General features: G+C 47.4%; 1 protein-coding gene across 1 annotated transcript in view; it reads left to right on the top strand.

The window, feature by feature from the left end:
* TNN (tenascin N) overlaps positions 1–20,143 on the top strand; it is a 62,574-nt gene extending 42,431 nt beyond the window's left edge. Inside the window, 8 exon segments of the mRNA XM_039460006.2 lie at positions 1,581–1,677; positions 2,527–2,694; positions 10,426–10,589; positions 13,295–14,981; positions 15,782–15,909; positions 16,952–17,046; positions 19,187–19,314; positions 19,649–20,143. Of these exon segments, the coding sequence (XP_039315940.1) occupies positions 1,581–1,677; positions 2,527–2,694; positions 10,426–10,589; positions 13,295–13,435 (570 nt within the window). The 3' untranslated portion in view covers positions 13,436–14,981; positions 15,782–15,909; positions 16,952–17,046; positions 19,187–19,314; positions 19,649–20,143.
* Positions 20,144–20,693: the final 550 nt, after the last annotated feature.

Raw genomic sequence — 20,693 nt, 5'->3', positions numbered from 1 at the left:
TGTGGCCTTTCCCATGGCCCTGTGGTGCACGGCAGTAGAGGCGAGAGTCTGGAGAACCCACCCGCTCTCTTGCGCTCCCACCTACAGCCTTTTGGCTGCAAATAGTCACATGGCTCCATGTGACTATTAATGCAAGGGAGGCTGAACAAGGACATCCTCCTGCATTCCTGGAAGAGGAAAGTGAACTGGGACTTGGTGAACTCCTAGCATTGCCCAAGACACACGCCTACCTTAGTAAGTCTAGCCTAGACCTCTCTTTAGAACTCCAGTCCTCACATCCAATTGCTCGGTGGTATCACCAGCAGAACTCAGAAATAACTCACACTTACCACATCCCTAAATGAGCTCATGGCCCACTCATAAAACCTGTCCTCTCTGAATCCCCTGCCTCAGTGAAGAGCTGAGGGAAGAGGCATCTGCAAGCCGAAACCATAGGTAACTGATCTAACCTTGACTTCTTCCTCTTTCAGTTCCACATTCTGTCACCACGTCTGTCAACTTTACCTTCTGTCTGCTTCTGTCTGTCCTCAGCCAAGCTACTGTCCTCCTCCGTCTGTACCCTACAGTGGTCTCCTAATTGCTCATCTCACTTCCACTCTTACTCCTAGCCAGTCCCTTCCAAGCACTACCACTACAGAGGAATCTGAGCAGATCTCATTTCCTGCTTAAATCTCTGCAGTGATTTCCATCATTCTTACCTGGGCCAGCGTCTTCAACAATCCCTTTCAAAGGCTCACCGGGATTGACTCTCACCATCTTCCCAGCTCGCTTTCCATTCCTTCCTCAGCCCCCAGCAGCTCCAACGTTGGCTCCCGGGCTCTTGCCTGACTACCCCTACTCACCCTGCAGCTCGGCCCTGTCCTGGGGGTGGTTTCTTGGCTTCTCGGTCAGGTCCTCCTGTTCTATGCTCTCGCAGTTCTGTTTCGTCTTTCCCTCGTAGCCCTTATCCCATTTAAAAAAATTATTTAATTTAGTAATTTTATTTACTGAACTATTAGCTCCAGGAGGGCAGGGACCATTTCTGATTTATTCACTTTGCACACTATCTTGCATATTGCCTAGTATGTAGTAGATGCTCAGTAAATATTTGTGTGAACTTTTTTCTCCATAAGTATGAAATAATTGCTATGTTAAGAATCGGGTGAATTAAAAAATAATTCCTACTCTCAAACTATTTGACAAAAGGGGGTAAAGATGCCATAAACACGATGTGCCCTGGTCGAGTTGAATGGAAGTTGAAAGTTACATGTGAGAGCTGACGAGGTCTAGAATGTCTTGCCCTAGACAACCCACGCTAGCAACTGAATCATACACATAATGGAAAGAACTGACATTTCTTGAGTGCAGGAACCTGCTCTGCTTTTGCTGTACATATCTTACTACCTGGCATACTACTGTACCTATAAAGAATGCTTATTAATACAGTGAATCTACTGACATAGCAATAAAAATCCTTTCTAAAAAGAAAGGCATGCTGGCTGGAGGAAGGCAGTGCATGAGCAGGCTCTTGGTCTCCTCTTATCTCCCAGCACCTGGGTCTGTTTGGAGGGTCAGAGTGATGTGCCCACTTCCCTTCTCAGGTCTTCCAGAGGCGGAACACCGGGCAGCTGGATTTCTTCAAGCGATGGAGGAGCTATGTGGAAGGCTTTGGAGACCCCAGGAAGGAGTTCTGGCTCGGTATGATCTCAGAATCCAGGAGGCTGAGGCTGTCGGGGTGGTTTCTCCCATGACAAGCTGGCTAGGAGGCTTAGGGGAGCTCACCACTTTCAGGGAGAGGCCCCAGTGGCGGGGCATGGAAGACTGTACCGAGCATTGGTAGGGGTGTTGATGGGTGTGTTGATGGGAAGGCTCCCCTACGCTCTGAACTTGTCAAAAGGTAGGATGGTCACTGGGGTTTTATGCTGCTCTAAGCCCTGCAGGATCTGCCTGCAGCCTGAAGCTTTTAGAAGCAACAGTAGTAGAAAAACAGTTCAGTGAGTTCAGTGACTGGGATGCTGGGCCATTACTGGCAGGTCACTCTAGCAGTCTCTAAAATTCTGTTGGTGATGCCAGACATTGCAGGCAATTTTCCCCCTCCTTTTCCTCTGCTCTCTCCTGGAGCAGATGTTCACAGAGAGTGAAATAGCCAAAAGCATGAATTGGGAAATGAAGAATTAAAAAGTCATAATCTGGACACCCAGTGTCTCATAGAGTAGGTTATGTTTGTGGTTTGCTCAGCACAAAATCTCTTCGGGGATCTGAGGATGAGTTGTTGACTGGCTTTTCTACTTGGTGAGATAAATGGAAGATAAATAGAACTGCTTCCACTTTAGAGGGTGGAGCCGATGGAAGCAGATTCCTTCTGGGGTTACCCTGCCCCCGTCACTGCTCCCTTCCACGGGACGTGGTCTCCACATTCCTTGGCGTGACTGTGAGCCCCCAAAAGAGAAAGTGCTGAGACTGGTCTTGAAAGCCTCAGATGCACATGTCAAGTGCTCACTCACACATCAGATGATTGATTATTGGAATTCCATTTTTTACTTTTAGGACTTGACAATCTACACAACCTCACCACCGGCACCCCGACACGGTATGAGGTGAGAGTGGATTTACAGACCGCCAACGAATCTGCCTATGCTATATATGATTTCTTCCAAGTGGCCTCCAGCAAGGAGCGGTACAAGCTGACAGTTGGGAAATACAGAGGCACAGCAGGTGAGAAAAAATGTTTTCTTACTGGAAGGTCTCTTGCTGTCTGTTTGGTAAGGATTGGCTTGCCATGTGTCACTGATCTGAGGCGGTGGAATATTGTTCTGTGAAGGTGAATTGTTCTCACTGATAGTGGAGGCTCTACTCTCTGCGGGGGGTCAGGAGTGAACAAGTAGTTAAAGCAATCCTTGACTGCCATAAAATCGTACGTTCTATGTCAACCCGCCTCCCAATCAAAACCCTCCTCTTGCACTCCCCCAGTCCAGGCTGTCGTACATTAGCGGATGAGGCCATATTCTGAGCAATTTCTCGATGCCCGTCGGTCTTTCATTCGGCTTTAGCAGTGTGGCTGTCATCTTTGTCTGCACAGCAGCATGTGTCTGTTTGTGTGTGTGTGTGTGTGTGTGTGTGTGTTATTTGAGCTTTTGGTGGTACTTTGCTATAAAAACAGAACGATGAAAGTGCTGATTCAAATGATAAGAATTATAGGGCTCATTAACTTAACACAACTGTGACAACACAGAAATGAGCAGTTCAGTGGAAAGCGAGGGAACCTTTGGCCTCTAGTAGCCAATCATTAGAGCTAAGGCAGTTGCTGGTAAGTTCGGCCGTGAAGGAAAAGAGTAAAATTAAGCAACATGATTGAAATGCTGGAATGATACCAGTAAATATTTTGTTTAAGAGGGGGAGGTGTGATTATGGTTTTAATACTAATATTTTAAAACCTATATTCTTGGTTTTTAAACCCTAACAAGTAAGTCTGTGTTTTGACTTTTGCACGTTTTTGGCTTTGGTGTCACCAGCCAGATTGACTGTATCAGACATAGCGGTCTCTCTCCTTAGACTTAAGTGTATATAGGTGAACACAAATAGAAGGTAACTTTTGCTAGAAAGTGAGCTAAGGGGTAAGAAACATAAAGAGCTACAAGAGTGTGGAGAAGGTGGGCACACGGAGGACGAAGCAACCGGGGGGAGCCGGATCTGCAAGGAGGGAGAAACTTAAGTGGGAGGAAAGAGAGGGCTCTCCAGGCCTGGGCGCTTGGGGCTGAGCAGGGACTGAGCAGAGGCAAGGATAATGGAGTTGATCTCAGGTCCTTACTGGACTTCTCAAGATTGTCCACTCAAGGACCCCTGATGGCAGGAGACCGTGAACAGAACTTCTGAGTGCCTGGGGCCATGATCTGGAGTGGCTAACTATGCATGCAAGCTTTCTTTGTGATCTTATAATTTCATTTAAAAGGAGTCACATAAATTTTGCATTTGTTTTTGTTTCCCAGTGCCTATCTCAGAGCCTGGTACAGAGTAGGAGAGTTTAAAAAAATGACATTTTCAGGAGAACTTTTCTATATACATAATCTTACAGATGTTTAATATCTTAAATAGTAGTTCCTGAGATCCAAATAGGTTCCACAGGGGTCAATAAAGGGGCAAGTTTGGTGACACAGTGACATGGGAGGAGACATAGAGGGAGGGGTAAGCATCTACCAGAGTAGGAGGCATTTGGCCTACAGACACGGGAAAACTTTTTCAGGATTCTAAGTAGGGGCTGGGTGGGAAAAAGTTTGCAAAGAATTATTTCAGGGAAAAGACAATTCTTGAAAAAAAGGCATTGCAACTAGCCGAGCCCCACACTGCCTTTGGATGCTGCCCCTTCTTTCCTCGGTCGTCCTGGGTCTCCGTGGGCTGGAGACAGCCTGTGCTACATGTACGTAAGCATAACATAGTCATGCGTCGCTTAGTGACAGGGCTACATTCTGAGAAATGCCCTGTTGGGCATTTCATCATCATGCAAACATCACAGAAGGCACTTACACAAACCTGGATGGCAGAGCCTGCTGTAGACCTAGGTAGATGGTGTAGCCTATTGTTACTAGGCTACAAACCTGTATACCATGTTACTGAATACTGTAGGTAATTGTAACACCATGGCAAGTACTTATGAATCTAAATATATGTAAACATAGAAAAGGCACAGTGAGAATATGGTGTAAAAGATAAAAAAAAACATTACATCTGTACAGGGCACTTACCATGAACGGAGCTTGCAGGACGAGGTTGCTCTGGGTGAGTCGGTGAGTGGGTGGGAGTGAATGTGAAGCCGCAGGACATTACTGTGCACTCCTGCAGACTTGATCAACACTGCACTTAGGCTACGCTAAATTTATTTTAAAATGTTCTTTCTTCATGAATTAAAAATGAACCTTAGCTTATTGTAACTGTTTTACTTGATAAACTTTAACATCTTTTTCAATTTTTTCTTTCTTTCCTTTTTTTTTTTTTTTTTAAGACAGTTTCACCCTTGTTACCCAGGCTGGAGTGCAATGGTGTGGTCTCAGCTCACCACGACCTCCGCCTCCTGGGTTCAGGCAATTCTCCTGCCTCAGCCTCCTGAGTAGCTGGGATTACAGGCACGCGCCACCATGCCCAGCTAATGTTTTTTATTTTTATTGCATTTTATGTTTTGGGGTACATGTGAAGAACATGCAAGATTGTTGCATAGGTACACACATGGCAGTGTGATTTGCTGCCTTCCTCCCCTTCACCTATATATGATATTTCTCCCCATGCTCTCTCTCCCCACCTCCCCACCTCCCCACCACCCCGTCCCTCCCCCAGTTTCCCCCAACAGACCCCAGTGTGTGATGCTCCCTTCCCTGTGTCCATGTGTTCTCATTGTTCAGCACCCGCCTATGAGTGAGAATATGCGGTGTTTGATTTTCTGCTCTTGTGATGTTTTGTATTTTTAGTAGAGATGGAGTTTCACCATGTTGACCAGGATGGTCTTGATCTCTTGACCTAGTGATCTACCCGCCTCGGCCTCCCAAAGTGCTGGGATTACAGGCGTGAGCCACCGCGCCTGGCTCTTTTTCAGTTTTTGACTCTTGGAGTAACACTTAGCTTAAAACATAAGCACATTGTACAGCGGTACAAAAATCTTTTTGTTTATATCCTTATTTTGTAAGGATTTTTTTTAATTTAAACTTTTTATTATTTTTTATTTTTTACTTTTTAAACTTTTGTGTTAAAAACTAAGACAGAAGCACACACATTAGCCTAGGCCTGCACAGGGTCAGGATCATCAATATCACTGTCTTCCACCTCACATCTTGTCCCACTGGAAGGCCTTCAGGGTCAGTAACACACATGGAGCTGTCACCTCCTGTGAGAACAGCGCTGTCTTCTGGAACACCTCCAAAGGACCTGCCTGAGGCTGTTTTACAGGAACATTTTTTTTTTTTTTGTAAGTAGTCATACTCTCTAAAATAACAATAAAAAGTATAGTATTTTCACATAAGCCAGTAACAGAATTGTTTATTATCATTATCAAGGATGATTTACTGATTTACTGTCCAGAATTGAATGTGCAAGACTTTTGTATGACTGGTTTAGTGCAGTAGGTTTGTTCACACCAACATCACCACAAACACATGACTAATGCATTGGTCTGTGACCTTACGACAGCTGTGATGTCACTAGGTAATTTCTAGGTTTATTGCAATCTGAGGGGACCGCTGTGGTATATGCAGTCCGTTGTTAAACGTTCTTATGCAGTGCATGACTGCATAAAATAGACAAAGACAGTTATTATACGACTGGGAAACACAGATGGGCATTCATGTGATTATGAGGATATAAACTGAATGAGCAGGGGTCTTAAGATGCTGTTTTGTATGACTAAGCACAGGGCCCATATCCTCCCACCCCATCTCTAAATGAGATCAGACTGCCTTCCTGACAGCTCATTCCAGGTTCTTCCAACCCTTTGGTGACATCGAGTGTGCACATTCCAGTCTCTCTCAGAGCACTTGGGCCTCTCAGTCCACGTGGAGCCCATCTGCTCATTTCCTTGGTTTTCAATACCCTGTTGTCTGCTCTTGATCATGGCCATCAGTTAGCCTCGGGCTTTCCTTCCCGAGTTAAAGAGTGCCGGTCTACACATGCTCCACGTGTGGGACCCTCCCTGGGCACAATATGAAGCTGGGTGTTTTCTTTGGCCCCTGGGCCTCAAATCTCTCCCTGAAACCCAGTGCCCTCCCTGGCCTCCTGCTCACGGACCTCATTCAGGCCTGTCCTCCCAGGCCGCAGATTTCCTTCTCTCGACCATTACAACTTGCCTTTTCTGAAGCCTGTCTTAAAATGATCCAGCAAATGAACTGATGCCAATGGGAAATTGACTGAAAGGGAGTCAACGGAGTTGGGAATCGTTGTAATTCTCCTTCCAGGTATTTGCATGTTAACTGCGAGGAGGGGATAATTCTTGTTCTAAGGTTCAGGTCAAGCCTGCCAGCCAGTAGAGGAAGTATTTTTTTTAAATAGAATATGTTTTTTAATAGGAGACTTTCACATAGCATTTAGGCAGCGATCTAGTCTTCCCACGTCTGCTATCATTCCCACTTTAAAATTCAGAATTAGAATGGTGGGGTTAGTGGGATTTTAGCGTTCCTTATGTCTGCTGACTGGTCTATGAGGAGGGTTTCAGAATTTTGAAACCTACTGGCTACTCATGTCCTGAGTGCTGGAGGCACTGTTTAGAGGACACGGCATTCAAATGGAAGGTGAACATTTTGATATGTTCCTGTACGCACCAGCTCTCCACGGCCTCAATCTTCATTTTAGCTCCGATTAGAACTGACATGTGTGCAGCCTGGTAGGAATGTGTGGCTTCAGGTTTGCTCCCTACTCAGACTGTCCAGGTGGGCCCTCAACTTTTGGCTTTCACTGAAGTCCTATCAGAAAGCCCATTTTACCTTCAAGAAGTGAAGTCCAGCAAGGAAATGATGTGCAAATTTAGTTTCTGATTCTGAGTCTTTGAGTGGGGGAAGGGAGGCTATCTTATGAGCTCCATCTTTAAGATCTATTCATCTGTTTAGAGATTATAACGATTATAATGAAACCATAAATAGCTAGACATTCAGAATGATGCAGAGTGAATTCTAGGGCTAACCAATTACCTACAGCTGAGTTCAAGTTTTACCTGCATGGGCCCCAGTGGGGCACAACCAGGGTGGGTTTCGCCCTGGGGGTCGCTTGAAAATGTGACTGGGGAGCTCTGGAAGCCTTTAGTGGGCTGGGGCCAGAGATGGACTTTGAAATGCTGGCACTTGAAAAAGAGAAAAAAATTAATGGGTACGTAGATGAAAGGGAAAGCTAGAAATGGTAAATGGTACAAATCATTTTTACTCATCCACTCCTAATCCCGAAATTGAAGACATTCAGGATTTCCACACACAGTCCTGTGTCTGTGTGTGACTGACAGGGGTTGTGATGTTAATGGCTTCCCCTGATCTGAGAAGGCGCAGCTGCCTAGGCCATCTTTCCTGTCCTGGCGAGTGCTAGAGGGGGAGAGTGGGTCTCAGAGTGACGTTTTGATGGGATGGATGGTGACCAGTTTGAGCCGCTCTGAGTGTGGGTGCGCACCTTTCATGGGTCTGCCACGAACCCCTCTGGTCCTCACTCTCACTCTGTCACTCTGAACATGAGGATGGCTTCAGTTTCTAGAAGATAGAAAATCCCTTGGCAGAAAAAGACCTCCCACTTTGGGGTGAAAACCTGCTTTACCTTTCTTTATCCCAGTGCCCAGGTTTAGATAATCACAAACATGTCTTTAAGAGAGCCTCTACACAGTTTCTTAGAAAGCAGCCCTGGGAACCTTCTGTATAAATTAGGTAAGCTGTGCTCATTTAAAGAATGTTACTAAGGGAGGCACTGCAGGTTATTTCAAGCTGTGGTTAACTTTCTGTACGAAATCTGCAGGGAGGAGGCAATGTGTATGACTAGCATGACAATATACTTTTCTTGGACCGGAGAAAAATGCTGGAGATAGAGCCGTCTGCTGCCTCTGCATGGAAGTCGCCTCTGTGGCCCCGGCATCCTCCTGCTGTTGCTGGGTGAGGCATAAATGAGCTGCTGGTGAGATTGCAGACGTGGAGTGGCAAACGAAGACCTTCCCTTTCAACACAAGTCACCAACTCTGCATATTCACCCCATCCACTCCAACAACATTTTTGAGAGCAAGAACCTCCTTATTTTTGTGTTCACAGGGCCAAACATGTGCTGCTCCATAGCAGGTGTTCATTGAGTAAATGTTTCCTAAAAAACAAATGAGTGAAGTTGTAAACCAGAGGTTCTCACACTTTAGCCTGTGTCAGATCATCCGAAGGGCTTGTCGAGGCACAGATTGCCGGGGCCCACCCTATAGTTTCTGGTTCTATAGGTCTGGGCCGGGGCCAAATAATTTGCATTTCTCGCAAGTTCCCAGGGAATGTGGATGCTGCTGGTCTGGGAACCCCACTTGAAGAACCATTGTCAGAGATGGCTGTCTCTTGCTAGCGTACAAAAAGCCCCCTATTGAAACAAGGAAGCCACAGGCAGATTGGTGTCTCAGAAAGAACCCTGGACTTGGAATCTCAGGACAGAGATTTGAATCCCAGCTCTGCTGTTTGTGGACTGTGGGACCTTAGCACATTCCTAGAGTCTAACCTTTTTGAATTTGTTTCCTCATGGGACCAAGAGCTGCCCTGTTCACCTCACAGGGTTGCTGGGAGTGAAATGAGAATGCACATGCGAAGATCGCTAAACTCAGAGCTGAGATACAAATGTAAGAATCTGTATTGTAGGAACTGTGCTTGATTAAGCTTGCGATTGATATGGGCCCTCGTTGCCTTTCGTGAGCTGAAAAAGCAAGCTTGTAAAAGGATGACAAATATGATAGGGAAACAGGAGGTCTAAGTGAAACAATTAAAGCAGTTTTCCAGATGGGATGTAATGAAGCACTGAATCTTACATGTGTTTCCAGAAGGGCTCTGGAAGTTCAGGGGTGTGTTTGTGTGTGTGTGTGTGTGTTTAGGGGTGTGTGTGTGTGTGTGTGTGTGTGTGTGTGTGTGTTAGGAGGGTCATGGGAAAACCAATAAGGAGACTTTTTCTTAGGCGTGGGCTTGAGCTAGGCTTTGAAGGAATGGTTAGGATGGACAGATGAGGGCAGAGAGAAACTCCATGGAAGGTGGGCTGGTCCAGAGTGGAGGGTGCATCGTGGAGAGAGTGGGATGCAAGATTGTGCATAGGGCACAGGCCTGCAAGGCGAGGAAGAGGAATTCACCTTCATGTGGCATGAAGTAGACTCTTAGGCCTGAGATAATGAAAATGGACATCTAAGCTCCAGGGGGGCTGGCAGGCAAGAAGCCAGGGAGAAGGCTGTTTTGTTAATGTAGACCCAGGATGAGAGAAGGTCGAGGGTGGGTGTCATGGGAGGAGAGACATAGGGGTGTACGTGAGTGGTCTGCGGGAGAGATGGCTTGAGAAGGGGTATGAACGGATGGTCAGACATGGCTCCAGCTTCCAGGTCTGGATGGCAGGGAGAAGGGTGGTCCCAAGGCAGAGGTGGGGAGAATGGAGAGGGGTAGAGAGGATGGAGAGGGGGGCTCTTGTGTGTGGGGTGCTCAGGGACTTGCGGACAGTAGTTATGTTTGGATATTTGATCTGAATGGAGCTTACAAGTGAAAACGCTATGACGACTGTTGGAGAAACAGGCCTGAAGTTGGGGTACAGGCCAGGAAAGAGAACCTGTTCACCTGCATCATGTTCCCCTTTTGGCTGTTTTGAGAGAGCCGTGACTACCTGTGACATATGCCTGGCTGGATCCTTGGTATTTTCAAGCCTAGAGATCTTCCTGCTGGCTCTTCTTTTGAACATCTCGGTAGCTAACCCTGGACTCTCGCCTTCATCTCTTCTCTCTTGCAGGGGATGCTCTGAGTTACCACAATGGATGGAAGTTTACAACTTTTGACAGAGACAACGATATCGCACTGAGCAACTGTGCCCTGACACATCATGGTGGCTGGTGGTATAAGAACTGCCACTTGGCCAACCCCAATGGCAGATATGGGGAGACCAAGCACAGTGAGGTAGGTGACAGATGAACATTTTTTCTGTCCCAGGGCACACCCACATTCAGCTTCCAAAGGGACACCCTCCAGGCTAGTCTGGAAGCCACTCTCCTTCTGAAGCTTCCAGTCGAAGCAGCAGAGCTTCTCCTCCAGGCTCCAGGACCTGAAGGTCGTGGCCTCCCCTTCCTGATGGCCGTGGCCCTGCTTGTTCTGCATTCCCAGTGCTGCACACTTGCCTGGGGGCAGGGACGGGGAAAGCCTGGCTGCCCACTGCCATGTAATGACAGATGACGTGCACCACACACTGTGTCATTTCACTAGTTCACACGTGGACGCTGCCAGCTGGGGCTGCTGTAACGAAATACCAGAGACCGGGTGGCCTAAAGAACAGGCTTTTATTTCTCATAGTTCTTGGGGCTGGGAAGTCCAAGATCAGGGTGCTGGCAGATTTGGTTCTTGGTGGGGACTCTCTTGCTGGCTTGTGGATGGCTGACTGTGGCTGGGCATCCTCATATGGTGGACAGAAAGGAGTTCTGGTCTCTTCTTTATATAGGGACATGTGTCCCATCATGGGGGCTCCACCTCATGGCCTCATGTAAACCTAATTCCCTCCCAGAGGCCCCCTCTATATACCATCATGTTGGTGGGGGGTGGTTAGGCCTTCACCACATGAAGTTTGAAGAGACACAAACTTTCCATTTATAGCAAACACTTGCTACTTTTTTCTAGTTGTTCTCCTAGTTGAACTGAGAGCTATTTCTTGAAGCCAAGCATGGTGGCTCATGCCTGTAATCCCAGCACTCTGGGTGACTTAGTTGGGCTGATTGCTTGAGCCCAGGAATTTGAGACCAGCCTGGGTAACATTGTGAAACCCTGTCTCACCATGATTCTAGGCTAATGCAAAAATTAATACAAAAAGTAGCTGGGGATCATGATGTGTACTTAGCTCTAGCCTCTAGGGAGGCTGAGGCGGGAAGATCGCTTGAGCCTGGGAGGTTGAAACTGCAGTGAACCATGATGATGCCACTGCGTTCCAGCCTGGGTGGCGGAGCAAGACCCTGTCCCAAAAAAAAAAGGAATTTGTCTCAAGTCCTTTGATCAGCAGGAAAATGGTCTTTTTTGCCTTAGGTCAGATCTACTCTTGGATCTCCTTTGCTCAAAGCCTGCCCAGAACGTTGCCCTAGACCACGTTGGGAGTGTGTGCCCAGGGCCAGGGGTCCAGGAGGGCTCCTCTCCCCACGTTGCTCTGAAACTGTCCCATCTGCTCTTTCTCAAGCCTCCACCGCCCTTGCACATCATCCTGACTCTTTGACAGCTGCGGGGCACTTTCTGCCTGCTCCCTCACGGTTTCTTGAAAATCGCATCTTTGCCTCTGCTCATCATTAATCCTCTCCCCTCCACAAACCCTGAGTCCCCATCCTAGGTTTCTAATTTCCCATCCACAGCCCTGATCCTAAGCCTCCAAGAAGCCTCCTCTTCAGAACTCACCTTGTACCTATATTACTGTAAATATTAGCACATCCAAAGTCCAGGTACATTTTGATTACTTTGGCCCTGACCAGGCTGCGGGGACTTATGTGATTTTTCAAAGGGAAGAAGAAATTTTCCTCCAGGGAAGCGGGGAGGGTGGGTGCATGAATCACGGTGGCAGCATGTGGGCCGACTCAGGAAAGCCTGGGATAGGAGATCAGATACTGGAAATGTGCAGCCAGCATGCCCCGAACCATCCCACGTTCGCTAATAAAAGACATTCATCTGGTTAATGCGCTTTTCACAGTCTGCAAGGCATTTAGCTTCTTGTTTATTATTTACCTCACAAATTAAAATACATAAAATTGGTCACTTGGGCTTTTATTGGCCAGGTTGCAAGGTTATTAAGTGAATTAAATATTATTGCGTTCACCAGTCAAAAGTCATAAAACGAAATTTAGTTTTCAGTGGACTATTTGTTACCCCAGAGCTAATATCCAAACAGTCTAAATTGAAAATGATTTTACACAATTGGCCAATTAATATGTTTATTTTTGCTTTAATTTTTTGGAAAGGAAAAGAATGAAGCAAAGAAGATTTGCTCATTGCCTGCCCGGTTGACCCCTATGTTGTCTCGGTGGCTGCTCTCGCCTCACCCACTTCCTGGGCTCACAACCCCACACTCCCACCGTGGAGACCACCGGCTTCCAAGTCCTCAGTCCGTCTAACCCCAGCTGCCCAGCAGAGGGCACGTGTGTCCGATCCTGCCCTCCCCTCCCTTCTCATCACCACCTGTCCCTTTCTCTCCCCTAAGCAGAGAGGACGTGGTTTCACTGGTAAATAATTCCTTTGTGGCTGGGCGCGGTGGCTCACGCCTGTAATCCCAGAGCTTTGGGAGGCCAAGGCAGGTAGATCACAAGGTCAAGAGATCGAGACCATCCTGGCCAACATGGTGAAACCCCATCTCTACTAAAAATAAAAAAATTAGCTGGGCATGGTGGCGCACGTCTGTAGTCCCAGCTACTCAGGAGGCTGAGGCAGGAGAATTGCTTAAACCCGGGAGGTGGAGGTTGCAGTGAGCCAAGATCGCGCCATTGCACTCCAGCCTGGCGACAGAGCAAGACTGTCTCAAAAACAAACAAACAAACAAAAACCAAAACTAAATAATTCCTTTGTACCATAACCCAACCTGCCCTCCTCCCAAGAACCTTTTCTTGATGTGGCTTTTTTTTTTTTTTTTTTTTTTAATGTAGGGAGTGAACTGGGAGCCGTGGAAAGGACATGAATTCTCCATTCCTTACGTGGAGTTGAAAATCCGCCCTCGTGGCTACAGCAGCGACCCTGTCCTGGGCAGAAAGAAGCGCACACTGGGAGGAAGGCTGCGAACGTTCTGATGGCCCGTGTGAATGTTCCTCGCGGGAGACCCCACCAGCTGTGGGAGCACGGGGTGGGGTGCGCAGTGGTGACGGGCTGGGAGTGCTCAGAGCCTCTGGGTTCTGGGATCGCCCAATAACCCACAGAACAAATCATGACACCAAGCTTCAAGCCATGGAGCTTCCTTCCCTCTCGCCTGCATGTTTGCTCATCTTGATGAGGGCCTTGAAAATCCAAATAGTAGCTGCGCAGTATGAGTGGGAAAGAGTGCTGGAACTGGGAGGGTTCTCAGTTTGTCTTCCGCAGCAGATATACTGGACTAGGGCAAGACAAGGAATCGCCCAGCACTTCACCAATTGGAAATCTCTGGAAATTTACATCTATCTATTGAAAGCTCTGCTAATGCTAATCTTTTCTCTGGAAAGAAGCGGAGGAGGGGTTCTAATGACCCGGAGGTTACGGCTGGGACGACCGGACCTTTGCCACACCTCCTTTCCCACTGGGTTTTGAGGAAAACGTTGTGAACCTCCCCCTTTTAATTCCTGGGGTTATGGGGAAGAATAAAGGGACTAAAAGGGGCTAAGACAGACTCACGTTTAGCTAAGTTCTAACTAGTATCCAGCATGCCAGAGACCAAAGCTGCCGCCTTACTGCTATTTTTAAGCGCCCTCTTTTCAATCATTTGCATAATTGTGTCCATAGAGCTGCATATGTTGTGAATAAATTCTCACTCATTTCAACTTTGAATAATTGGACTCTCTTGATAATTGGTTCCTCCCAAAGACTCTTCTGCAACCCCGTTTCATGCCCATCAGGCCTCCGACTCCGTTTTCCCCACCCCGCATGTTGGAGCCCTGGGTTTTCTGGGAGTGCTCAGCACTGCGAGGCTTACTGTTGATCGGACACTTGGCAAGGTCAGATCCCTTTTGCTTATTTTCTGCCATTTTGGAGGGTTTTCTGTAGCAAAGGCAGTGACCAATGAAGTAACTTAAATTCCTATTCAAGAAGAAGAAAAAAAAAATAAACCACTTGATTAAAAAAAATTGCTTTGTGTTATTTTCCTCCACATAAGTGCACTTGAATTCTAAATTTAACCTAAGTGCAAGTGGGTACAATTTGCACGTTGTAATGGAATTTGGTTGGCTGTGGCCTCTTATTTGCATGATGGGAAATAACAGTATTTCTAATGCAGAAGTGAGCGCCTGGAAAGGAGGGTGAATGCTTTGAAAGCTGCAGCACCCCTCCAGGGCCAGGGTGTGGTCCACTGCCTCCGTGTCTCCGGGTTTCAGCCTCTGGGTGAATGTCAAGCTGTACTCCCGAAACCATTTCTGTCAACCTTGAAAGTCTTCAGCAGCCCCCTCTGTGGCCTTCCTTCCCCAGACACACACCTTGAGCAATGCCTTGCTAACTGCTGGCTCTGAGAAGGAGTGGTCTCAAAGAAATACAGTTTTAGTGTTGATGCTAATGAGGAAAAAAATCTGCTTGTATGTTATTGATTCAACAAGAGTTTATTAAGCGTTTGTCTGCTCTGTTTCAGGCAGCGTTCTGGGCACCAGGGAAACAGAGGTGAGTGAGATAGACACTGTCCTTGTACTGATGGACCTTGTGTGCTGTCATTCATTCATTCGTTTACCTTCACTCATTCAGCAAGTGGAGAGTGAGCCTATTACATGCCAAGTTCTGTTCTAAGCACCGGTGTTAATCGGGGACATAACATCCTATTCCTGTCCTCGTGCTAGTATTCTTGTGGTGGAGGCTGACATTAAACAACGAATAAATGTGTAGTTACAAGAAGTGGGAAGTGCCATGGAGGAAAAAATAGAATTGGAAGATGAAGATGTTGCATGGTGTTGGACTGTGAGCCTCTCTGAGGGGGAGATGTTTACAGAGACTGACCAGATTTGTATTCTAGTCTGGATCCAGCTTTGCCAGGAATCTGAGCCTGAGCTAATTTCCTTTTCTGGCTTTTTTTTTTTTTTTTAAGCGGGGTCTCCCTCTGTCATGCAGGCTGGCATGTAGTGGCGTGACCAACACTAACTGCAGCCTCGGACTCCTGGGCTCCAGCCATCCTTCTGCCTCAGCCTCCTAAGGAGCTGGGACTACAGGCGCGTGCTACTACACTCAGCTACATTTTTTAAAACTTTTTTTGTAGAGATGGAGTCTTGCTGTCTTACCCAGCTTGGTCTCCTTATCTGTTTGAAAGTTCTCTCTGTACAACATCCCCAGTTTCAAGTCTTCTTCTCAAATTTTCTTCTTTCAGACACATGTTTGTAGTTTTTATTGTTTTATTTAATGGAAATAAGAGTCTCACTGTCACCCAGGCTGTGTGAGGAAAACAGTGTAAATGTCTCCCTTTTAATTTCTAGCGTTGTGAGGAAGAATAAAGGGAATGAAAAAGGCAAGTCCAATGGTGGGATCGTAGCTCACTGTAACCTCAAACTCCTGGATCCAAGCAATCCTCCCGCCTCAGCCTCCCAAGTAGCTGGGACCACAGGTGAGTGCCATCACACTCAACTATATATGAGGCTCTAGCTATGTTGCCCAGGCTGGTCTTGAACTCCTGGCCTCAAGTGATCCTCCAGCCTTGACTCAGGAAGTAGCTGGCACTACAGGGGCTTGCCGCTGCACCTGGCTGGAATTCCCTTCTGCTGTTCCGTGACCCTGTTTGCATGTGGGGTACTCACCATTGGGATTCCGAAGCTCTGGGCTCATCACAGTGGTCCAGGCTTTTCAGAAAAGTGTCTCCTTTGCAAAATGGATCAAATCCCAGAGACTGACTTCGAGTCAAGGATGCTGGTTGGTAGGAAATGCTTCTCAACTTTGAACATACTTGACACAGAGATCACAGGGCCCCTTCCCCAGACATTCTGGTTAAGTAGGTCTGGGCCAAAGGCTGCTGTTGGAGTGGAGTCCACTCTTTTTCTGGCATGGGTGGGGGTAGGGGGCACTGACGGTCTTTTTGCTCTGGAGGAATCTGTGATGGTGGCAAATTACAAAACATACCCCGCCCTCCGCGTTCATTGACTCCAGGGTTTCTCCACCACTGGCCAAGAGGGGGACTTTTGGGAAACAGGAGCTATTTTTTACATTCTTCTGCCTGTAGGACCCATGGTGCCCAAAGGAGGGGGTGACCCTTTGGAGGTTCTGCTGGGGACCAGGAAGGAAGTTAGAAGAGACTCATTTTCAAAGGGTATTTGACTGAGGGAAGCATTCCAGCTCGAAACTTCCACACCTAACCTCATATTAATGTGACTAAGTGCTCACAACTTCTCATCTGGTAGCTAAATACGGGCCCATGGAATGGGTTTCTGGTTAGACCTGCTTTTTAGAGAGAGTCGAACAATTTTCTTACCACCAGGTCATGAGCCATCAAGGTTTTGAAGCTTTCAGGGACGATTTCTACCCTTTAGGACAAACTAAAGCAAACAAAACCTCTCGTAGAGGGGGCAGGCTGCAGGCCAGGCACTAGGCTAGATGCGAAGATGGAAGTCTCGGCAGCCTGTGGTTAAGTTTCCGAAGCGTTCCCTTTTATGCAGGACACGAGCAAGACGGTGATGAGCAGAACACAAACGCGGCCCTCCAGCAGCTCTTGGAGTGTGGCAGAGACAGCCGTGGAAACAGACCTGGCAGAGTGAGTCTGCAGGGAGGGGGACCGAACACTGTGGGCAGAATGGGGGTGGCTCATCCTGCCGGGGTGCTGAGGGAAGAGCTTCATGGGGATGCGATGCCAGCTTTAGGTCTGGAAGGATGAGTTCTGGGGCGTGGGTGAAACCAGAAGCCTGCGGGGAGGTGGGGCCCATCGGGTGTAGGAGACTTGGCCGAAAGGAAGACGAAGTGTAGAGTGTGGCATGTTTGAGGGGTCAAAGCGGTTTCTTACTGGGGGGAGGAGAGCTTGGTGGGGAGCCAGGCTGGTGAGATGGATGGGGATTCTTCCTTTGCCAGGCTAGTACTGTGGTTCTTAGTGTCAGGGTCGGCAGGCGGCCTCCACAGGTACAGAAGCTCCCCTCCCCTCCCCTCCCCTCCATGGGCTCTGCTCCAGTGGGTCTCAGGGCTTCCTAAAGTGCCCCCAAGGATTCCAACGTGGACCACGGTTGAGAGCCACTGCTCAGTTGAAAGCACGTGGATAATGGGGAGCACACAGGTTTTAAACCTAAGAGTGACAAGGTCAGACTTGTATTTTGGAATTATCAGTCTGGTGATAGGATAGAGAATGGCGCCGAGGGTGTTGAGGGAGGTTTGGGAGGCGGGATAGGGACTCACAGCCCAGTTGAAGGCTACTGTGATAGTTCAGGCAAGAGGTCATGACTCCCTTGGCTTGTGTCAGAAATGGTCGAGAAGGGGAGGAGGGCCCAGGTTAGCGAGGTATCCAGGAAGAAAGAATGGTGGGCTTTGAGGAGGAAGGGTGGGGCAAGCAAGAGATGGGTCCTTTCTGAGAGCTTAGAGCTATTTGTTCCTGACTGTGGCTTCCTCTGGGAATAGGGTCCCAGACTTTATGTTTGTCAAATGAGATCAAAAGCTCTGCATTTAAACTTTGAATTCTCAGAGATTTAAAGATTATTAAAGCCAGGAAATGCTGAAGGAGCTGGGGAGAAAGATAGAAAATGCCCCCAGAAGTTGTGATCAAGGAAGGGTAAGGGCCAGGTGTGGTGTGTGAAGAGCTGTGGACAGGGGACATGCCGATGAAGGGATGGCGTGGCAAAAGAAAAGCAAGTATACCGGAGAGAAACTCAGGTCAAATTTAGCCAGTTGATGGAAAACGCCCTTTGCTAATGCCAGCTACTCGGGAGGCTGTCAGGAGAATCGCTTGAATCCAGGAGGCAGAGGTTGCAATGAGCCGAGATTGCGCCATTGCACTCCAGCCTCGGCAACAAGGGTGAGACTCCATCTTAAAAAATTTTATTTCCAAGTCATTACCTTAAGCACTTTGCTAGGGTGGTGGAGGGGACCAGGAGGGAGTTCATGTCAAGACGGGAATACGGTTGGGACCGCAGCTTAGTGCAAAAAGCTGGCTATATTCAGCATGGCCAGGAGATGGCAGTGTTGTCCTGTTGGGAGCCTCTCATTTCAGTGCCACTTTTCCATAAAGGGGAGTTCTGCGGGCTGGGTCCCCACTTCTTTCTTGGGTGATACTGTACGGAGAGTCAGTCGGTGAGGTCCAGCTTAGCATTGAGCCTGCACTTGGTGGTTTCTTAGGCAGCGTTCTTGCTGGACTAATGTGCAAAAAAAAAATAACTGGGAATAACCTTGCGATTGCCTGGTGAGACTGGACTGCATCCCCAGAACTGGCGTACTGGGCTGCTGGGGAGGAAAGGCGGATGGAGGTTGTCAGGCTGATGAAAGGTGAAGGAGAGGCACCCCTGGGAGGGATTTCAGACAGCTCCTGATTTGCGAATGAATTTACTTCTCCAATTCTTTCTGTCAGTTGCCTGTTTCTGTGGGTAAAATGATTTGAGTTCCAATTCTAATGTTATAGAAAGAAGTTAGGTTGTCAGGCTAGCCCATAAATCCTGTTTATAATATAGATGAGTTGCAGTGTATGTATAATGAAAAATAGAAAACAATAGTATTGCAGTACCATAATTTAAATAAAAGAAGGAAACCAGATGGAATAGAAAAGATTCTTTATTTTGATGAGTGAATAAAATTAGGTTTAATTAGAGAAGGAAAAGGAGGCGGATGAGGCTTGCTGCAGGACATCTGAAGGAGACATTTGGGCACTTTAAAGGCTTATGGGCAGACCCTTGATTGTGTTCAATAATTTCCAACTCAAGGGAGGTGCTGCTACAAGTTCAACGGTCTTTGAGGAGCCAAGATCAGATTGGCCTGGATGTCGATGCCTGGTTGGCAGAAGAAACACTGGGTAGGAGTCTGAAGCCTTGGGTTTCCATTCCAGTTTGGGGTAAGCTGGCTTACCTTCTCTGGGCCTCATTTTCTTCCTTTATAAAGTGAGAATCAAGTGAAATAATGAAAGTGGCTTTTATGTATGAAGGCACTCTGGAATGGTAAAATAGTGGGCTTGGATCGGTCTTCATTTTTTGACTTAAAATTTTTCCTTTTGATAGAAAGGAAAATCTTTTTCCTTTTGATAGAGATGTCTCTCTAGTAGCTCTAAAGCACATTTGCTATGAATAGCCAGCAAAAGGATTATTATGGGTCGCAAATGGGAGAAAGAGAAAGGGAGGAGTAAAAGAGAAAGGTTCATAAAGGTTAGTGAGAATCTGTGTACATTGCAGAAAGTTTCCTTTGGAGATGACATTGACTGAACTGTCAGTAGTGGAACAGGAGTAGAAGACACATGGAAGGCGCACTAGCCCGCCGTGGGAGTCGGGAGCAGAGGACGCGTGGGCTGCGCACTAGCCCTCCGTGGGAGTCGGGAGCAGAGGACGCGTGGGCTGCGCACTAGCCCTCCGTGGGAGTCGGGAGCAGAGGACGCGTGGGGTGCGCACTAACCCTCCGTGGGAGTCGGGAGCAGAGGACGCGTGGGGTGCGCACTAACCCTCCGTGGGAGTCGGGAGCAGAGGACGCGTGGGGTGCGCACTAGCCCTCCGTGGGAGTCGGGAGCAGAGGACGCTTGGGGTGCGCACTATCCCTCCGTGGGAGTCGGGAGCAGAGGACGCGTGGGGTGCGTACTAGCCCTCCATGGCAGTATTTCCCAAATGGTGCCCCTTTGGGATCTTTGTTCCTCCAGATGTGCTGAAAGAAAACGAGGTTTATGGTTAAATAAATTTGGGAAAATTTTAAGTGGAGTTAAACCAACTTCTTTATTATCGTACTTGTTAGAAACTTTAATGTGTAATGTGATTGCACATCCCAAGGGGGGTGAAGTGGGAAAGTTTTACTGTGCAGTGTCCGCAAACTTATTTGACTGTACACAATTCTTTTGTTGTTCTGAATATACAGATAGTATTTCTCACGGTGTGGTTCAGAGACCACCTGCATTTACCTAGTGCTTATTAAAGCAGGTTGTCTGGCATCACACTAGACTTAATAATCAGCCAGAAGGGCAGGGGGAGACAGGGAATTCGCATTTTCAAGAAACACCTCAGTGATTATTTTTCCCCCAATTGACACATTTATTTAGCATATAGTATGTGCCAGGCTCCATGCTAGGTGTTGAAGATACAGTAGTGAATAAGACAGTTTTAATTTCATAAAGGCTAATTCTAATGGGGGTCAAAATAGGGGTGGGGTGTTGGGAATAGAAGGAACACACAATTACAATGTGGTCTGGTCTGACTGCAATGGGGGAGAACTTTTGTGGTTAGGGAAGCTTTACTG

This window comes from Saimiri boliviensis, chromosome 19, assembly GCF_048565385.1.
Source record: "Saimiri boliviensis isolate mSaiBol1 chromosome 19, mSaiBol1.pri, whole genome shotgun sequence".
In the NCBI taxonomy this organism is placed as follows: Eukaryota; Metazoa; Chordata; class Mammalia; order Primates; family Cebidae; genus Saimiri; species Saimiri boliviensis.
Note: the sequence above shows the minus strand (reverse complement) of the source record. Positions and strands in the feature narration are given on the sequence as shown.